Source organism: Sycon ciliatum, chromosome 1 (assembly GCF_964019385.1).
Source record: "Sycon ciliatum chromosome 1, ocSycCili1.1, whole genome shotgun sequence".
NCBI classification, from domain to species: domain Eukaryota; kingdom Metazoa; phylum Porifera; class Calcarea; order Leucosolenida; family Sycettidae; genus Sycon; species Sycon ciliatum.
Genome location: NC_088643.1, coordinates 65,866,115 through 65,883,470, shown reverse-complemented (window position 1 = coordinate 65,883,470; position 17,356 = coordinate 65,866,115). Strand labels below are relative to the sequence as shown.

At 47.7% G+C, this 17,356-nt stretch overlaps 1 protein-coding gene across 2 annotated transcripts in view; it reads right to left on the bottom strand.

Moving 5' to 3' along the window:
• Positions 1–15,823, bottom strand: part of LOC135807069 (uncharacterized) — a 48,305-nt gene extending 32,482 nt beyond the window's left edge. Inside the window, exons 1-5 of one of the 2 annotated variants that reach the window (XM_065321151.1) lie at positions 15,620–15,823; positions 12,182–12,432; positions 10,520–10,598; positions 8,055–8,128; positions 415–595 (exon numbers count right to left, since the gene is read on the bottom strand). In XM_065321151.1, the coding sequence (XP_065177223.1) occupies positions 415–595; positions 8,055–8,128; positions 10,520–10,598; positions 12,182–12,397 (550 nt within the window). In that variant the 5' untranslated portion in view covers positions 12,398–12,432; positions 15,620–15,823. Of the gene's footprint in view, positions 1–414; positions 596–8,054; positions 8,129–10,519; positions 10,599–12,181; positions 12,433–15,322; positions 15,431–15,619 lie in introns of those variants that run through there. The other variant, XM_065321152.1, reaches the window with a different exon arrangement.
• Positions 15,824–17,356: the final 1,533 nt, after the last annotated feature.

Below are 17,356 nucleotides of genomic sequence, written 5' to 3'. Positions count from 1 at the left end.
CGGCTATTTTCGGTCGGGTCATATTTGGCCGGAAATGTGTTGCGGCCGGAATTTAGTTTTGCAAGGTTCAGTGTGACAGTGTATACCGGCGGCAACAGTACAGGCCAAAAACTGGATGCGGCCGAAATGGGGTTAAGCCCCGCGTGGCCGAAATTTGAATGGGCCGAAATTTTGTACACTTACAGTATACACATTACAGGTACAAACTTTGCACATTCTGAGAAGCGAGTAGCTGATGGTGAGTCCTGCGTGAGTTAATTAAAAGCGGCATGACTGGCGCATGATTGAGTGCATTGTTGAGGACAGTGTCCACACTCTCAGAACACGTGTACAAGTAAGCCTTGCGACAGGAGGCAGTGCAGACAATGAAGTTGGAAACAACAACACACCCTTTCATTTTTTTGCAGACCTTACTCAGACCGCCGACAGGGTACATCTCGATCTGGGTGTTCGTCCGGCAGACAGAAAGCATTTGGGGTGGAATCGCGATTGCAAGCTCCAGCACCTCGTGATGTGGCCCATGTCTGAAGATAAACCTGCCAGACTTGTAGCACCAGGAGCAGTATGTACTCTGTTCTGGTGCACAAACAAGACACTAAGCTCACGAAAGAACCACAAACAAGAACAGACATGCACGCACGCACACACACGAACGCACGCACACACACAAACGCACGCACGCACGCACACACACACACACACACACACATACACACACACACACACACGAACACACACACACTTGTACTTGTACTTGCTCACTGCCAAAACTGGTCACGTGGGTCTCCCCGGGAGAGGGGAGTGAGTCTCAAAAGGAATCTTGGAAAGATGACTCAATTGGCTATTGAACCGCCCAATGGCCGACACCCCCTGAAATCCCCAAACTATGGGTGGACTTGGAAATGATCCCACTTACTGTAAGTCAACAAATATCTGGCGCATATTTATTTTCCGCTATTTTCGGTCTGGTCATATCTGGCCGAAAATTTGTTGCAGCCGAAATTTTGTTTTGCAAGGTTCAGTGTGACAGTGTATACAGGCAGCAGCAGTGCGGGCCGCAAATCTGTTGCAGTCGAAATGTGTTTTAGCCCTGGGTGGCCGAAATTTGAATGGGCCGAAAATTTGTCGACTTACAGTATGGACTCACCACACCTCAGTAAGTGGGTGAGGACAAGGTGCAGAAAAAGGGTTGACGGCATCAGGGTGTTCGTCTCCGGATCCGACTGCAGTTACCCCTGCCCCCAGTGAAGGTAATACTTGCTACTAGTATGGGTGGCTAAGTCAGAGTGGATCTGATATAAGCTTCACTAGCACCATTAATTACACAAGAGTTAATCTAGCCAGAAGCAGTACGTGGTTAACAGGTATGCGTCTTTCAAATAGCCTAAAAGTATATGAACCCTGAAACCAACAAAGGTGGCAGATACATAATTGAACATTACACCTTCAAGCAGCCGAGCCTGTTGGCAACACACCCAACACAATCTGGCATAAGTGTACCCACCAACCGAACTAGCTGGCATATGCAATCACACGCACGCGCCAGCCCGCCCGCCCGCCCGCTCGCCCGCGTACGCACGCACAAGGCACAAAACTGACAAGGATATTGAGACATTCAACACCCTAACACCTAGCTCCAGGACATCTACGAAGCGCAAACCAACCGTTGAACCCTCCAACTTGGAAGGCTCGGGTACGGACAATTCCAACGGACGGGATTGGTCCTTGAACTTTACTTTTAAAAATACTATTGGCTCGACATCCAAGTTTTCAGTGTTAACCCTTTTTTATTTATTTTTATTCATTTATTTATTCGACATCTTCTGGCTCATCGTAAGACTGCCAATATTTATGAGAAGTCGGGTGATAGCCAACCACGGCGAACTAAATAATAAGGAGAGAAACAAAAGGGAGTACTGCAAGGAGATGCATGACGAAAATGGTGGGATTATTTAGGACGAAGAAGCTGAAGATTTAACTCCTTAATGTCTGTGCATGCGTTAAGGCTAGTTGGCAGGGCAGACCAGTGAGTGTACGCGGAGATTTCAGAAACACGGAGGTGTTGGCACAGGGTAATGAGAAGGAACTACGAGTTGATCTGGTGGACACAAACCATAACTGGGTCTTTAATAATTTAAGAACGGGGCGGGGTTGAACCTGAAATTTGCTGCTGAGGGCTAATCCCCAGAGCATGAAAATCAACAACTAACCCCTACCGTACTACTCTGATCATGACGCTACGCATTTATTTTATTTAAAAGTGGCATTTGCAGTGAATATAGACCGTGATCGAGTGTTTGAATTGACCGTGTGAAAGAAGTACAGTAAGATTTGCACGAGGGCAGGAAACTCTGATTGTAACAACACTGCATCATTCTAGAACATGATGCTGACAAGAAAGCCTGAGAGTGCTCGACCAAGCCCGGCGAGGCAAGGGACGACCAAGCCCGGCGAGGCAAGGGACGCGGCGTAATACAGTGTACAGTAATAGTTCATCTCTGTGGCGAGCGGCTTCACTTGCACCCTGGACTCCACGCTGAGAGTCAACCTAGCCAAAACTAACCTGTCGGCGGTGTGCATGTCGAGTAGCAAGTTATACGCGGAATTCAAGTTTCAGTGCTGTTCAGTGATCGCCGTTACACCCGGCCTACAACATGCATTTCTAGATCATCTGATGAACCTCGCATTTCCCACTTAGTCTCTGTTACACAGCAGTATGGTCACGATTATCATCTACCAAGCTTGAATGCCCTCGAATCATAGCGGCAACACTGAGATGGTACGCTTTCCAACGGCCAAAGAGAGTTGGAAAGCTTGTGTCTTTGTAGGTAACTTGAACATTTGGGGCTCATGTAAAATCGCACTGATTTTGGGATTTCCCTGCAACTTTTAGCTTCAGCAAAAACGTTGTGCTTGACCGCATTCCTGTCACTTCGCAGTGGCTTTTCGTTGGTGCAGTTTGTATCCCACCCTCCCACACCTGACTTCTGGGTGTGTGTTTATCGATATACAGTAAAACCTGTAACTAACGACCACCGTGACTAGCGACCGGCCTGGTACTACCGACCACTTCGTCAGGCACGGACGGTCTCACATTCAAAATGCACTCTGACTAGCGACTACCTGCTGAACGCGACCAGCGACCGCCTATTCTTGTCCCAATGTCGAATTTTGACCCATAACTAGCGACCGCGATGTAGGAAATCAAACATTGCTCGAAGCTCCTTCTCGAAATGTTGATGATTTTCCATGGTCCTGAAAGGACTGTTTCGATACTACAGCTGGACAAATGAACGCAGTCTCATTTTGACTGTGGAATCAGTGTGGACTGCACTACAGCTGTCATAACTGTCAAGAACAAACATGATAGGAAACGTCTTGGAGAGCGCATCCAAAGCGCTCTTTGATCGATGTTACTACTCGAAGGAGAAACTGAGCGGCTCTCTGTCGAAGTGCAATCACACAGCTCAGTCACCAGGTCACACTGACAGTCTGTGCTGGCTAGCTAGCATGCTACGGTATCATGTACTCACCTGTACGGAACACAGGCCAGGATACGATGGCGCATACTATAGTCTACAGTGAAGGTGCGAAAACTCGCAACATCGCCGCATCACGTACATGTACATGTAGATCGAGTACTGGTACACACCAGCGCAAAGAGAAGCTTCAACAGGGAACTCTTGACTCCTACTCCTAGCTTCAGAAGTAGGAGCTGAATTTAATGTCTCCAATAGAACTTGATTTTCTCTCTCTCCAAGTGTTGTATGATCTCAAAGAAGAATGTCAGTGCGCAAGTGGTGGGGGATTGTATTATCTGCATTTTGACATACATAATTATCATATAATGGGATCCATATATGGTCACGCGGTGCAAACCTCTAACTAAAGACCACCTGCCACTAAAGACCACTTTTCCGGGCACCAAGGGGTGGTCGTTAGTTACAGGTTTTACTGTAATCTTATTGGCTTTCTTATTGGCCATGTGGCTGTGGCAGTTACGACTGCTTTTCTTTTTTAGTTAAAAACCGTAGGGGTGGTGTGTGCGTCGCGGGCCTTTGTATGGTTACGTACAGCTTCAGATTGTATGGATAGTGCCAGAGGAGTTCAATTGAATCTGCATGGGAAGAATACTGCTGTATTGTGATTGAACTGAAGCTGGATGATGAAGCTGGATGACACACTCACCGTGTGGTGAGTGTGTGGGTTTTTTTTTCAAGATACCGTCCTGGGGCAGGGATGTAGGTCCTTTAGCTTGGACGGGTGTTGTTACATTCATTGTAACATCTTGTCGTTTTCTGTGTGCTTTGCTGTGCGACTAGCAGCAGTATCTTGTGCTTATTTTTCTTATCTCTATGCATACAATTATTTATAAAAAAATAAAATAAAAATCAGCAAGAGGATATATCAATAAATAAAGCCATTGCCGAGCCACCGTGCTCACAGCAGAGACTTCTGTGTGTGTTATTGTCGTGAAAGTGGACCACAAAGACAGTCAATTTCTTGTAGCCAGCCACACAGCAGTAATGGCGGTGAGCAATCGCATCCTCAGGTCATACACTGAGTAAGTTGAACTCAAAACAGTTTACCTTCTTCTTCTTTTCCTTTTTTATTTTATTTTTTACATATGATGCGCAAGTACTAGTGAGCGAAACCTCGCTGGGCAAATAACGTTTCATGCAGAACGAACTGGCGAGGCCTCAGGCTGTGGGCCTCGGGTACCTCTCGACACTGGATCTTAGCTGGCGAGGCCAGCTCGGTGCTTGACATGTTTAAAACGCACGAGGAGTTTCTAATGTGTTTGTATACATGAACTAAAATGCCCAAGATCTCAATTCCAGTCCAGGCTGGAATTTCATAATGTCATAATAATAATATTGTATTGTAAGCACCCCATTTACAGTAAACTAGCCTCACACGGAAACTTCTTTCCATCCCATTGGGCAACAAATTCAAGGTTTTGACCTCCTATCGTGGTCGCATCATAGTACACTTTGCCAATAGAGGAAAAAAATAGAACTACTACTTGGTCCGCGTCAGCGATATTGTCGCTTATCTTTCAGCTTTGTTTATATGTCGCCAAAGTTCACTTGGCATCCCATTTCATCCCAATTTTGGTTAGTAAGTTAGTTTACTAGTACCTGAAAGGTCTAGTGTTGTAAAATGATGTGTTGTTTTCCTGTGTGATGGCATTCCCCAAACTGTCTCGTCTAGTCGCGTGCATGTGTGATATGAGCATGCGCGATTTTGTAGTCGAGAGTCCTTTTGTCAGTCTTCTTGTTAGTCCCTTTGAGTGTTGTCTCCATTTCCGTAATGTCAATAATAATTATGTAAACCAAACTAGTCTTGTCCTTTGTGTCCTGCGTCCCGGGGAACGGAATGGCTGTGATTCCGTTACAACGTGGTGCCGAAACCCGGGACGCAGAGGATGAGTAAGTTTGTCATGAGTCTGTTCGTCGTCGTCAACAACTAATACAAGTAATAGTACAACTAGAGAGTAAGCGTGGGGATGGAGGAGAGACGAGGAGCTGGTGGAAGCGGAAGAAGACGCGGAGAGGAGGCAGAGAAGGTGGTGGACCGGCAGAAGCTGGGGACTGGAGCCTGGGACGGCAGATACCGCATGGAGCGTGTGGCCGTGGCTCGCCAGAGGCCAGTGGATGAGTCTGGCATCACCGACTGTGTGTCGTCCTTTGTTGTTCGTCTTGTTGTTGTTTTGCTCGCTGTGTTGTTGAGTTTGGTTGTCGGTATGTTGCTCTTCTCGTCGTTCTGTTGTTCTGCATTAATTTGTGTTGTAGATTTATTTTGCGCTGCTGCGCGCATATTGTTATTATTTTGTTGGAGCTTTGGCTCTCGTGTTTCGGTTATCCTTGTGTGCCTGAGTTTAGAGCGTCGGCTCTTGTGTCTTGGTTTGGCCCTGTGTCGTGGCCCAGTTTTGTTGTGCTACAATGTAAGCTGTTGGTTGGTTTTTCTGTTTTGCTGTGGTTCCTTTTGCTGTTGTGCATGTGGAACGTGGTGTCGGTTTATTATTTTGTGGAATGTCATCAAGGGGGCAGGTGTTGTAAAATGATGTGTTGTTTTCCTGTGTGATGGCATTCCCCAAACTGTCTCGTCTAGTCGCGTGCATGTGTGATATGAGCATGCGCGATTTTGTAGTCGAGAGTCCTTTTGTCAGTCTTCTTGTTAGTCCCTTTGAGTGTTGTCTCCATTTCCGTAATGTCAATAATAATTATGTAAACCAAACTAGTCTTGTCCTTTGTGTCCTGCGTCCCGGGGAACGGAATGGCTGTGATTCCGTTACACTAGCTACAGTTCGAGTGGATTTCGAGAGCGACGGGTGTGTGATTCTGATTGATACAGCGCCGCATCAAAATAGATTATCTTGTTACGCTGTGCAGGCAAGAGCAGCGCAAGCCACAAGAAAGTAATAGGCTACTCGGAATCAGCTCTATTTTGCTGAACGGCCGAGACCGCTCACCTCAGGGATCGCTCGTCAAGCTGAGATCTCAGCTCCCTTACCTCCAACTCAACGCTCGGAGTATCCAGCGCATCGTGGAGATTTGCAAGTACTGTACGCGTCGTCGTCGTCGTCGTTCAAAATAAAATCTTGCAAAGAACGGCGTCTGATTTGAACCACACAGGCTGTCGTACTGCCCACGCGAAGTCCTATAGAGAAGGCGACCATCACGATCGACTTCTGTTAAGATAATAGCCAGGCAGCGGAGAGGTAGAGAGATGAGCTTGCAAAAGCAAGATAGTCGATCCCGAGCAAAAATATTTGTCGCCAGCGTCGAGAGCAGCGACGAGGAGGACCGAAAAAAATAGGAACCCTTCCTTGGACAATAAATTCCTTACAGCTAGTTGTCATTCTATACCTTACCGTCCATCGTACCAAGTTTTATCAGTTCAAGTGCACGCGTTCATGTCCAAAGTCTAAGTTCAAATTTTCGAAAGATAAGCGACAATATTGCTGACGCGGACCAAGTAGCATATTAAAGGGGTCTTCCACAAAATATCAATATTTTTTAGAGAAGATATTGGTTCGTTTGGGGGCGGGGGGGGGGGGAGGGGCCTTGGTCTGTGTTAGTCTCGTCTTTGCCAAGAAATATCAATGACTAAATGTGGATGGGCAATGCGGACAGGCACTCTGCAAACATAATGCATGTAGCTGATGACTTACAAAAAGTGAAAGTCAGCCGTGTGAATATAGCCCGGCACATCAAGGTTTTGCGACCGTCCCAAAGAAAACCTAGGTGTGGCGTGAGTTCGGAGTTGCTGTTGGTCACGTTTCATGAGGGGATCGCAATTCATTAAAAAAATTAATATCGTTCCCCTGCACAAACATGTGTATGTTCGTTTTGAGGGGGGGGGAACAAATAACGTCTTGAAAGATTATCGGTATTTACGGATGGCCCCTAATCGATACATGCGTCTCTGGAGCGGATACAAATGGTGTCCTGGTGGTGAGTCAGCAAACTGCTTATGGGCGCTTTGTATACAGTTTGAGTGGGCGGAACCGCTAATGGGCTCTATGCATACGACTTGAGTCGGCGGGTTCCATGGCTTCTCTTGAGCAAGTGCATCACGCCACCGTGTCGTAGCGGCTTTGCGAAAGCATCTCAACTCATGATGCAATCGCCAAAGCAAACAGATGATGTAATCGCCAAAGAATCTCAACCGATGATGTAATCGCCAAAGCATCTCAACTGATGATGTAATCGCATAACCTCTATACGATGCTGCGCTGACCGTAAGCCAATACAATGTCATGTACTGTAATCATTCACCCCTGTCTGCAACCTAGTCTGCACTGGGAATTTCCCCGGCAAAGGTGTGTACAATGCACAAACATGTGCCTACATGCACATACACACACACACACACACACACACGCACGCGCGCGCGCACGCACGCACGCACACACACACACAGACACAGACACGGCACATGCACACAGAGGCTCCAGGAACATCTCATACAGTTCGGTCCGTGAAGGCCGGGAAGCATGAGTACTTGTGCGCTTCAAAAGCACTCATCAGCATTGTTCGCCTGCTCACCTTATACATGACACCACGGATATGACAGTTGTAACATGAGCTACACTTGGAGCCGACGTGAATAGCTTCGAACGCTGCAGGGTTGCACAAAATTCAACGCACAAGACACAATCATTAGTTTCCTATAGAGATTACGCGACTGCATCATCAGTTGAGATTCTTTTTGTTCAAGTCGTGGACTCGTAGCACAGCACTGCACTTGCACTAGCAACTCATGGTGACGGGTGTATACATGTGTCGTCTTGGTTGAAGGACGAACTACTTCCACCCTCTCGTCACGCCACACAAACAAAAGGACTAGGAAGCTAGTTGTTCTCGTTACCGAGAGAGAGAGAGAGAGAGAGAGAGAGAGAGAGAGAGAGAGAGAGAGAGAGAGAGAGAGAGAGAGAGAGAGAGAGAGAGAGAGAGAGAGAGAGAGAGAGAGAGAGAGAGAGAGAGAGAGAGAGAGAGAGAGAGAGAGAGAGAGAGAGAGAGAGAGAGAGAGAGAGAGAGAGAGAGAGAGAGAGAGAGAGAGAGAGAGAGAGAGAGAGAGAGAGAGAGAGAGAGAGAGAGAGAGAGAGAGAGAGAGAGAGAGAGAGAGAGAGAGAGAGAGAGAGAGAGAGAGAGAGAGAGAGAGAGAGAGAGAGACAGAGAGAGAGACAGAGAGAGAGACAGAGAGAGAGACAGAGAGAGAGACAGAGAGAGAGAGAGAGAGAGAGAGAGAGAGAGAGAGAGAGAGAGAGAGAGAGAGAGAGAGAGAGAGAGAGAAAGAGAGAGAGAGAGAGAGAGCTTTTCTATAACACACTTCACGAGCCGACGAGAGAACTGAACTCCCACAAGACAAGACAAGGGAAAATATTGTGGGACGTGGAAAAAGTGGGGAGACAACGGGACGGGAGACAAAGACGGCAGACGATCAAGTACGACGGACACAAGACGGCAACTGGACAAATACAACGGAGACAAGACGATGAAATGCGTATACAACGGGGACAAGACGAGAAAGAGTGCATACGGAGGGGACAGAAGACGGTGCAGCTGCATGTACTAAGCATTCCAAGACAGCGCAGCAGCGTGTACCATGGGTCAGCAGCATGTACGACACAGAGACACAAACGCAGCAGAAGGTACGACAAAGAGACACAAGCGCAGCAGCATGTACGACAAAGAGCTACAAGCGCAACCTCATGTACGACACATGTACACAGCATGCTCAGCACCCATTAGAAACCCCACTGACATCCTTGCATCAGTGTTGTGAGCACTTCCCAGTCCCTTGCGCAGTGGCAACTACCATAATATATGAGGGGAACTCCTCATAGATTTCAACTTTGCGCATTCGACTAAATTTCTCTATTAAAAGCACACATCTATTAAATTTTTGCCAACCACCCTCCGACCGTTGCTTTTATTGGAGACTGTGATTTTATCATTTCAAGCCCACTTTTCCGTGCTCTTGCTTGTTTTTTGATTGCTCTATTTCTTCATATTTCCAACTGATACCAATGTCCATACCAGAAAGTAACGATGCAAAAAAAATGGTACTGGCACAGAATGAATATTTCGCACACTTCGAAGTACCAGTAAGCAACATAAAAAAGGATGCCGGGACGCACATCAAAAGCCCAACCGGGACGGAACCTGTTACCTTGTAAAAAAGACTCCTGGCGCATTCGGACAAAGTTGCAGGTGCCTTTATTGGAATACTGTCGCCTGAATGTGCTCGATGCATACGTGCAGTGTGCCTTTATTGGAGACTGTGCTTGTATTATGCGAGAAAATACAGTACGCAAGTCTATGAAGAATTTCACAAAATTTTGGTTGTCCAATTATCCAGGCACTCAGTTGCAACTGAACTGCTTTTTCAAATCAGATTTAAGGAGGCTCCAACCTTCTGTGCAGCGCAGAGGATGTCACGATCTGTTCTTTCGCCGGCGAAAGTTTTATTTTGCTGGTACATGTAAGTGAGAAAAATGGGGAAATTCCCATCTCCAGCAACTAAAATTTGAACAATCGCGATCAACGGTCAGAGGATAATGTTTCATTGTTCACCCGTAGTCTTCCCATCGAGTTTCCTATAGTTCTCTCTACCATCCATATTTTCAGTCGGTATACCGGGCATGGTGTCAAAGTATCCGCGGATGGCAATTTGTTAACAAGAAGTTTACTTTACAGGTTGATTTCTCTAGATCCTGAATATTTTGCTTGAGGAGAAAATCAGCAGGAAGAACAGAGCCGAACGCCTTGATGGTTGTGGAACATCAGGACACCAAAACTTACTAGCAGCGCATTTTGAGAGACTCTGCATCCGTTATGACAAGGACGACGAAGACAGCCACAACAAGCAACAATAAGTAACAACGACGATGGCAATAATGTCAACAAGAGCAACAGCAACAGCAACAGTATCAGCAACAGCATCCTAACAGCAACAAGAGCAGCAACAAAAACAACAAATCAAGGCCAAAGTGCACACACACACACACCTAGAAACCTTCCTCGTCGCACAGTTCTGTTCCTTTGCCTGTCTTCCTTTGAAATCGGTTCAGAATGCTTGCCGAAGCACTGAAGAGAACAAGAGCACGTAGATAATTCTGAATGCAACATTTATGTCAGGTGACGGCAGCTTAACCTGCCATGTTTGGCTTTTCTTTCTTTCATCATCGCTTTAGGTGCTGCAGCACGCCTTTTAATCCTTGTGGGTGGTGGTGTTCAGACGGATACACCTTGATCTTAAGGGGTGGAGGGGGGGGGGGGCGTAAAAACGGATACACCTTGATCTTAAGGGGTGGGGGGGGGGGGGGGCGTAAAATCGGATACACCTTGATCTTAAGGGGTGTGTGGTGGGGTGGGGTGGGGGGGGGGTGTTAAAACGGATGGACCAACTCTCAGGAGACCCGGAACAATTCTGAATATTTTCTCACGGCTGTATACTGTGAACTCAGAAACGTCCGTACTCGAAACGTGCCGTACCTTGATCCGCAAGGACCACTCCCATGCACAAACATATCCCGGGCACAGCTGAGAGAGGATGAGCACGCATGTGTATAGCTGAGACTAGTAATCAGTGGTGTGCGGCGTAGCCCAGTTTTATCTCTTCCTTTTTTGGCCCGGTTGCCAGTTTGGGCTGGTATGCGGCCCATGAACCAGGAAATGAAGCCGGCCGGGTAACTACCGTCTAACTAAGCAGAGTAGAACTGCTGTGTGCGTAGCTGCACCAGGCATGCCGCAGAGTCCACATACTGTAGAACGGCTAATTTTAGCGGGTAAGATTTTTAGCGTTTTCTGAGTCAGGACCAATTCGCGATGAATTCTTTAGCGATCCGAGTTTCAGAGTTAAAAAAAGGTGATTAGTACTGGAGTGTACATGCATGGCGTGGAAGAACTTTGGCAAAAACACTCCTTTCGCTAGAATATCGCCGGCACTAGTATTATCCGTTTAACAGTAGAAAGGAACCACCGAGCTGAATGCACCCCAGGCCAGGCTATACCCGGCTCACCGAGCTGAATGCACCCCAGGCCAGGCTATACCCGGCTCACCGAGCTGAATGCACCCCAGGCCAGGCTATACCCGGCTCACCGAGCTGAATGCACCCCAGGCCAGGCTATACCCGGCTCACCGAGCTGAATGCACCCCAGGCCAGGCTATACCCGGCTCACCGAGCTGAATGCACCCCAGGCCAGGCTATACCCGGCTCACCGAGCTGAATGCACCCCAGGCCAGGCTATACCCGGCTCACCGAGCTGAATGCACCCCAGGCCAGGCTATACCCGGCTCACCGAGCTGAATGCACCCCAGGCCAGGCTATACCCGGCTCACCGAGCTGAATGCACCCCAGGCCAGGCTATACCCGGCTCACCGAGCTGAATGCACCCCAGGCCAGGCTATACCCGGCTTGGCAGCTCCACATGAACGTAATTTTCATGCGACAGGCCGGCGTGCAAAATATATGCAAGCAATATCTAGAATCTACACTGTAGAACTTGATGATAAGGTTTTAAATGGAGCAATTCCAGCCACTCCTACTCCCAGTATCCCTGCATGCCTGTGCGGCAACATTTGCTTTCCAAACCGCCGGAAACGTGCCTCAGCTTCGCGCGAGCTATTGCCATATTCAGTGGCAATTTCCCGGAACAGGCGCGCTCACCTGTCGCATCAGCTTAGTCTTAGCCTGTGGCTCGGGCAGGCTAACAGCAGCTTCGAATGCACGCCTATAGTTGTGTCCGATTACTTGGTCGCTCATTCCCTCGAAAGCTGTCATCAAGTCTCCGGAATAGGCAGGACGATGTATCCACCGGTTAGCTTGGCGTTTGGTAACTTGTTTACGGAACGCTTTAGAACGGTCTTCAATGTACCCCAACATCTTCACTAGCGGCTGGGATCACGGCCAGAATAATACTGCAGGGATAAGAAGGCACAGTAAATCACACCAAATGCTGTTTAGAGCCAACAAGAATTGATCATAGCAGGTTTTACAGGCTGCAATGTCACTATGTGTGGAATAGCAGACCCAAACCCACATCATGTGTTCTGAACCCTGCTTTCAAAGGTTGCAGTCACCCGAAACCTGCTTCTCATATCACCATTGTGTATAATTTTTTCAAAATACTCCAAACTACTCAGTCAAAGTAGATTGCACCCGTAAATTAAAAATCTGGCACTTATTGTCTGAATCAACTGGTGCTGGCCCGAAAGAGGCTGCAACTAGGCATCTATTCGTAATTTGAATTTGTGCGCACACGTACACACACTGTCCTGTCCTGAACATTGCCGTTTCCGGGTGCATGTCCCCTCGTGTGAGGGGCCGACAGACATGGAGAGTTTGGCTGAGGTGCTGTTTCGTATTGACATCCTAGCGAGATCTCCTGGACTTTTCTCGAATCCATGTGTTGCAGTTGTGAAGCTGGAACCCTTGGGTTGACTTGCAACACCTATCGCATGAGCTGCAGTGGGCTTTGCAGCAAGGCAGGGAGAGCCGCTGATGGGAGCCACACGATGATCCAACAGGGGTGACCTGGCCGTGCACTGGAGCAGCCGATGGTGGCACATCCAGGCATTTGTGGACTGCCAGCCCACCAGGACTGCGAAACCAGCTTAGATACACGGTGCATTGCCTGCTGCCAACCTGGTCTGCTATAGGTTTGCGACGCTCTTGAGTGCATGTGTGGCATGACAGGCCGTTCTTCGAAAAGGATTTGCTACAAACACTGCACTGAATCCGATCACGGGAGGCCGGCTGTGGTGGCGAAGCAGTGCTAAATGCTGTGCGCCACTCTCCTCGCTGCTGCGCGGCGTCGAACCAGTCTCCTTCAATATGTTGGTGACGGATGTCTCACGGTTCGGACAACATCACGTCAACGCTTCCTGGGACCACATGTGGGGGGGGGGCATGTACATGTAGGTAGCAATGACCCGAACACCAGCTGTCCAGGGGGGGGGGGGGGGGCGGTCTGCGTCCATTCTGGCAATGTGGCCAAGACTACGTAACTTAGTATCCGAAGGCTAAGCCTTTCAGTATTAAATTTTCATTTCTGCCCAACTTCAAACAATCTTTCGAAGCTCCGGCCTCTGCACATTTATTGCACCCCTGCTAATGTCATCAGCCCAAGTGGCAACTTGACAAGCAGTACGCAAAGTGTGCAGCTCAACATCACTGCCTCCTGAAACATGAAATAATTGTCGGAATAGGTATTCAGGGGATGGGGGGGGGGGGGAATGGTCCGACCCGGGGAAAAAAATCGGATTTTTCGGCCAACAGAGCGTGTTTTCGGATGGAGAGCCAAGGTTCAATTTATAGAAAAGAGAAAGGACCAAGGAACTATAAGTTACGCCGCTATACTGTCCACTAACACCACCAGTTACCAGTCAGTGCCGTGCAATGTTGTCGCATGAGCTGATTGTTTAGTAACTGGTGGTGTTAGTGGACAGTATAGCGTAACTTATAGTTCCTTGGTCCTTTCTCTTTTGTATAGAGCAGGTTTAGTGCTCTTTTATTGCTTTTTTGGATGAATCGGGAAGACCATCCTGGACGAAAAGTGGTACGACCATGGTCGTATTAGTCGTACCGTGTGTGACGCTCCTGCAAACGCATGTGGAGTTTTTCAGAAAGGGCGCGAATGCTCCATCACTTCCAATTCTGCAGGGACAAATTCCGTCGGGTATCCATGAGAAGTGGAGCAGCATGGTGTCCTCGGACCGCCACCAATCCACCAAGTCAGTTCCAAAAGAGAACTGCACAAAATGACTCACATGCACAGTGCCGCCGCTCGCACTGCTTGCCTCGTTTCAAACTGCCAGTGCAACTGTGCGTGCCATGTAGCATTGCAGTGTGGACTTCATGTAGCATTGCAGTGTGGACTTCATGCAGCATTGCAGTGTGGACTTCATGCAGCATTGCAGTGTGGACTTCATGTAGCATTGCAGTGTGGACTTCATGCAGCATTGCAGTGTGGACTTCATGTAGCATTGCAGTGTGGACTTCATGCAGCATTGCAGTGTGGACTTCATGTAGCATTGCAGTGTGGACTTCATGCAGCATTGCAGTGTGGACTTCATGTAGCATTGCAGTGTGGACTTCATGCAGCATTGCAGTGTGGACTTCATGTAGCATTGCAGTGTGGACTTCATGCAGCATTGCAGTGTGGACTTCATGTAGCATTGCAGTGTGGACTTCATGTAGCATTGCAGTGTGGACTTCATGTAGCACAACTACTGACAGTACTGTATTCTTGTCCTCTACTCTAGGCTCCGCTCACGCACATGTGACATAGGGTAGTAGTGCTAGACTACGATACTACTACTAGTACTAGTACTACAGTGCTGGCAACTGAAATCCGACCCCCCTAGCGGTGCGCTAGCCGCATTAGCGATTCGTACGAGACGCTAGGGGGGTCGGATTTCAGTTGCCAGCACTGTACTACTAGTACTACTAAGTACTAGACTTCAACTATCCGAAAATATTCTTTACAGGCACGGAACCAAACAGATGGTGGCCCAACCATGTTCGGATAACCGACATACGACTTTACTGAAGTTTTGAGTTAGGTTTACCGCAACTTCACGTGCACACGTCGCAGCCAGCTTTGCGGGCGCGCTGCTATTTCCTTCGTAACGAGTTACGATCCCCCCTTGATTTGGCTCCATGACCGGCATCCGTGACTACTGAGCAGATAGACAATTAGTAGTATTCAACTGACTGGCGCACACAAGCATGTGCACGGCCAAGTGAGCGGCAATAGCTGCTCTACACTACAGTAGTCCAGGGATGCATAGTACTAGACCTACTTACTTTCGTAAAGTTTAGGTGTCGGCAGACGCTGTGCGACAACAGGAACTGAGCTTTAGAAGTGCATACGAAATGCAAGAAAACTGAATGCGGCTCGCCTAAATGTCCAACATTCACTCAGAGATACTTTTTTTCTCTTCGTACCAATCTATCACTAGCCTACACGGAGATGGGACCAACCGAGCTACTACGAGTACTGCTAGTATTACTATTAGTTCTGCACGCCACGGCTAGAACTGCATTACTCGCTACAGCAAGGAAAAAATGTAGCCGTGATTCGTGAAACTGAAACGCACTTACACTTTTCACTGCTGTACTTCTCCCCGACCCTGCACTGCTACAAAGTCTGAGTTTGACAAAGATGTATGTACGAGTATGACTCTACAGCAGTTCTCTGATGGAATACCACCGGTTGGCTGGCCAAGGAAGTAAAGTCTAAAGAAGGAACCTCTGCCTCTGGAAAGCAGGGCTCGATCAAAACACCTAAAGTCCTAAGCTAACTGTTACTCGTTGATATGACGTCATACACTGATACACTGATACACTGATAATACAGTCAACTTCGCTAATAACGACTGCGGATATAACGACAATTCGCGAATAACGACATAATTTCCATGCCCAGAGCAAAGTCCCCATGGCATCCCACTGTCATTATAATGAGACTTCGGGTATAACGACACTTCGCGAATAAGGACACCTTTTTGATGCCCCGCCGAGTGTCGTTATAAGCGAAGTTGACTGTACTTCTAGACTGCAGTGGTCGTAGTTCAGTGTTCACTAGTAACTGTTGTACACGTAGTGACGTACTACACTCAGAGTCACTCTACACAGTAAATCTACGCGGTCAGTCAGGGCGAGCAAAAGGCTTCACCATGCAGCATGCTACTCTGTACTCAGTGCTTTAAAAAAATGAAATCCGATCCATGAGTCGAGTTTGCGCTCTGCACCATTTCGCAGCCCATGTGCATTGGTTCCCAAGATCGGATTTCATAGAGCAGCACTGTCCTTGTAGAAACCAAAAACACTACCAACTGAGACTTTTAGAAGTGTCACTTATTACTATTAATACTGTATTAGATAATCCAATACTAGTACAGTACTACGCATATTGTTAGATTGACAACATGAAACAAGGTGGAGGACACTGTGTTCGGAAACAGTGACCTAAGACCTTCCGCGGCTGGCAGAGCCCCGGTCCCTGCGGACCATTTGAACCATAATTATGGGTGTTGAACCCGGTCAGTCTGACCCTCATTATGCTAGGGGGGGGGGGGGTTGGAGACTGTTTCCGTACACAGTCAGTGTCCTCCACCTTCTTTCATGCTGTCAATCTAACAATATGCGTGAACTATAACAAGGTTTACATGAATCCAAGAGTACATAAATTCATCATAATCCCCTGGGGGTTATGTACTCCTAATGTATCTAATACTAGTTTTGAACTACATGTAGTATTGGGTTATACGTGTATAATACACTAGTACAGTACATGTACTAGTGTATTAGATAAACCTTGTTATAGTTCACACATGTTGTTGGTTTGACAGCATGAAACAGAGCACCTTCTCACGACAGTGTCATGGTTAGGGGTAAACCATGGTAAACCGGATTATGTTCCGCCTCCTATTTTTGACTTGCAGCTTCGCGTTTCGAGACTTGTACGCGTACTCAGCCCCGCGAAGTAATAAGCATTGATTCACCGATAACAGCGTTACTTTTTTAAAAGTCTTTATCACTGCCTTTTTGCGCAATTGGTCTTGCTCATTTCAGCGGGAGTTGAGGTCAGCGCTTCCCAAGTAGAATGAAAGCCTAGTAGTAGTACGCCCATGCCATGGCCAGTAGGAAAGTGTACTTTGTATCCGTATCTTATCACAGCGTACTTCGGTACGATGGATCGCCGCACACCCGCGCTCCGGACAATGTCCGTACTTTGCCAGCGTAGCACTACAGTGTTATCATCAGTCGGAGTTCGTACTAGTACTGTACTATACAGTACGATCATGTACATGTACTAAGTGAGTTCCACGCCGTATA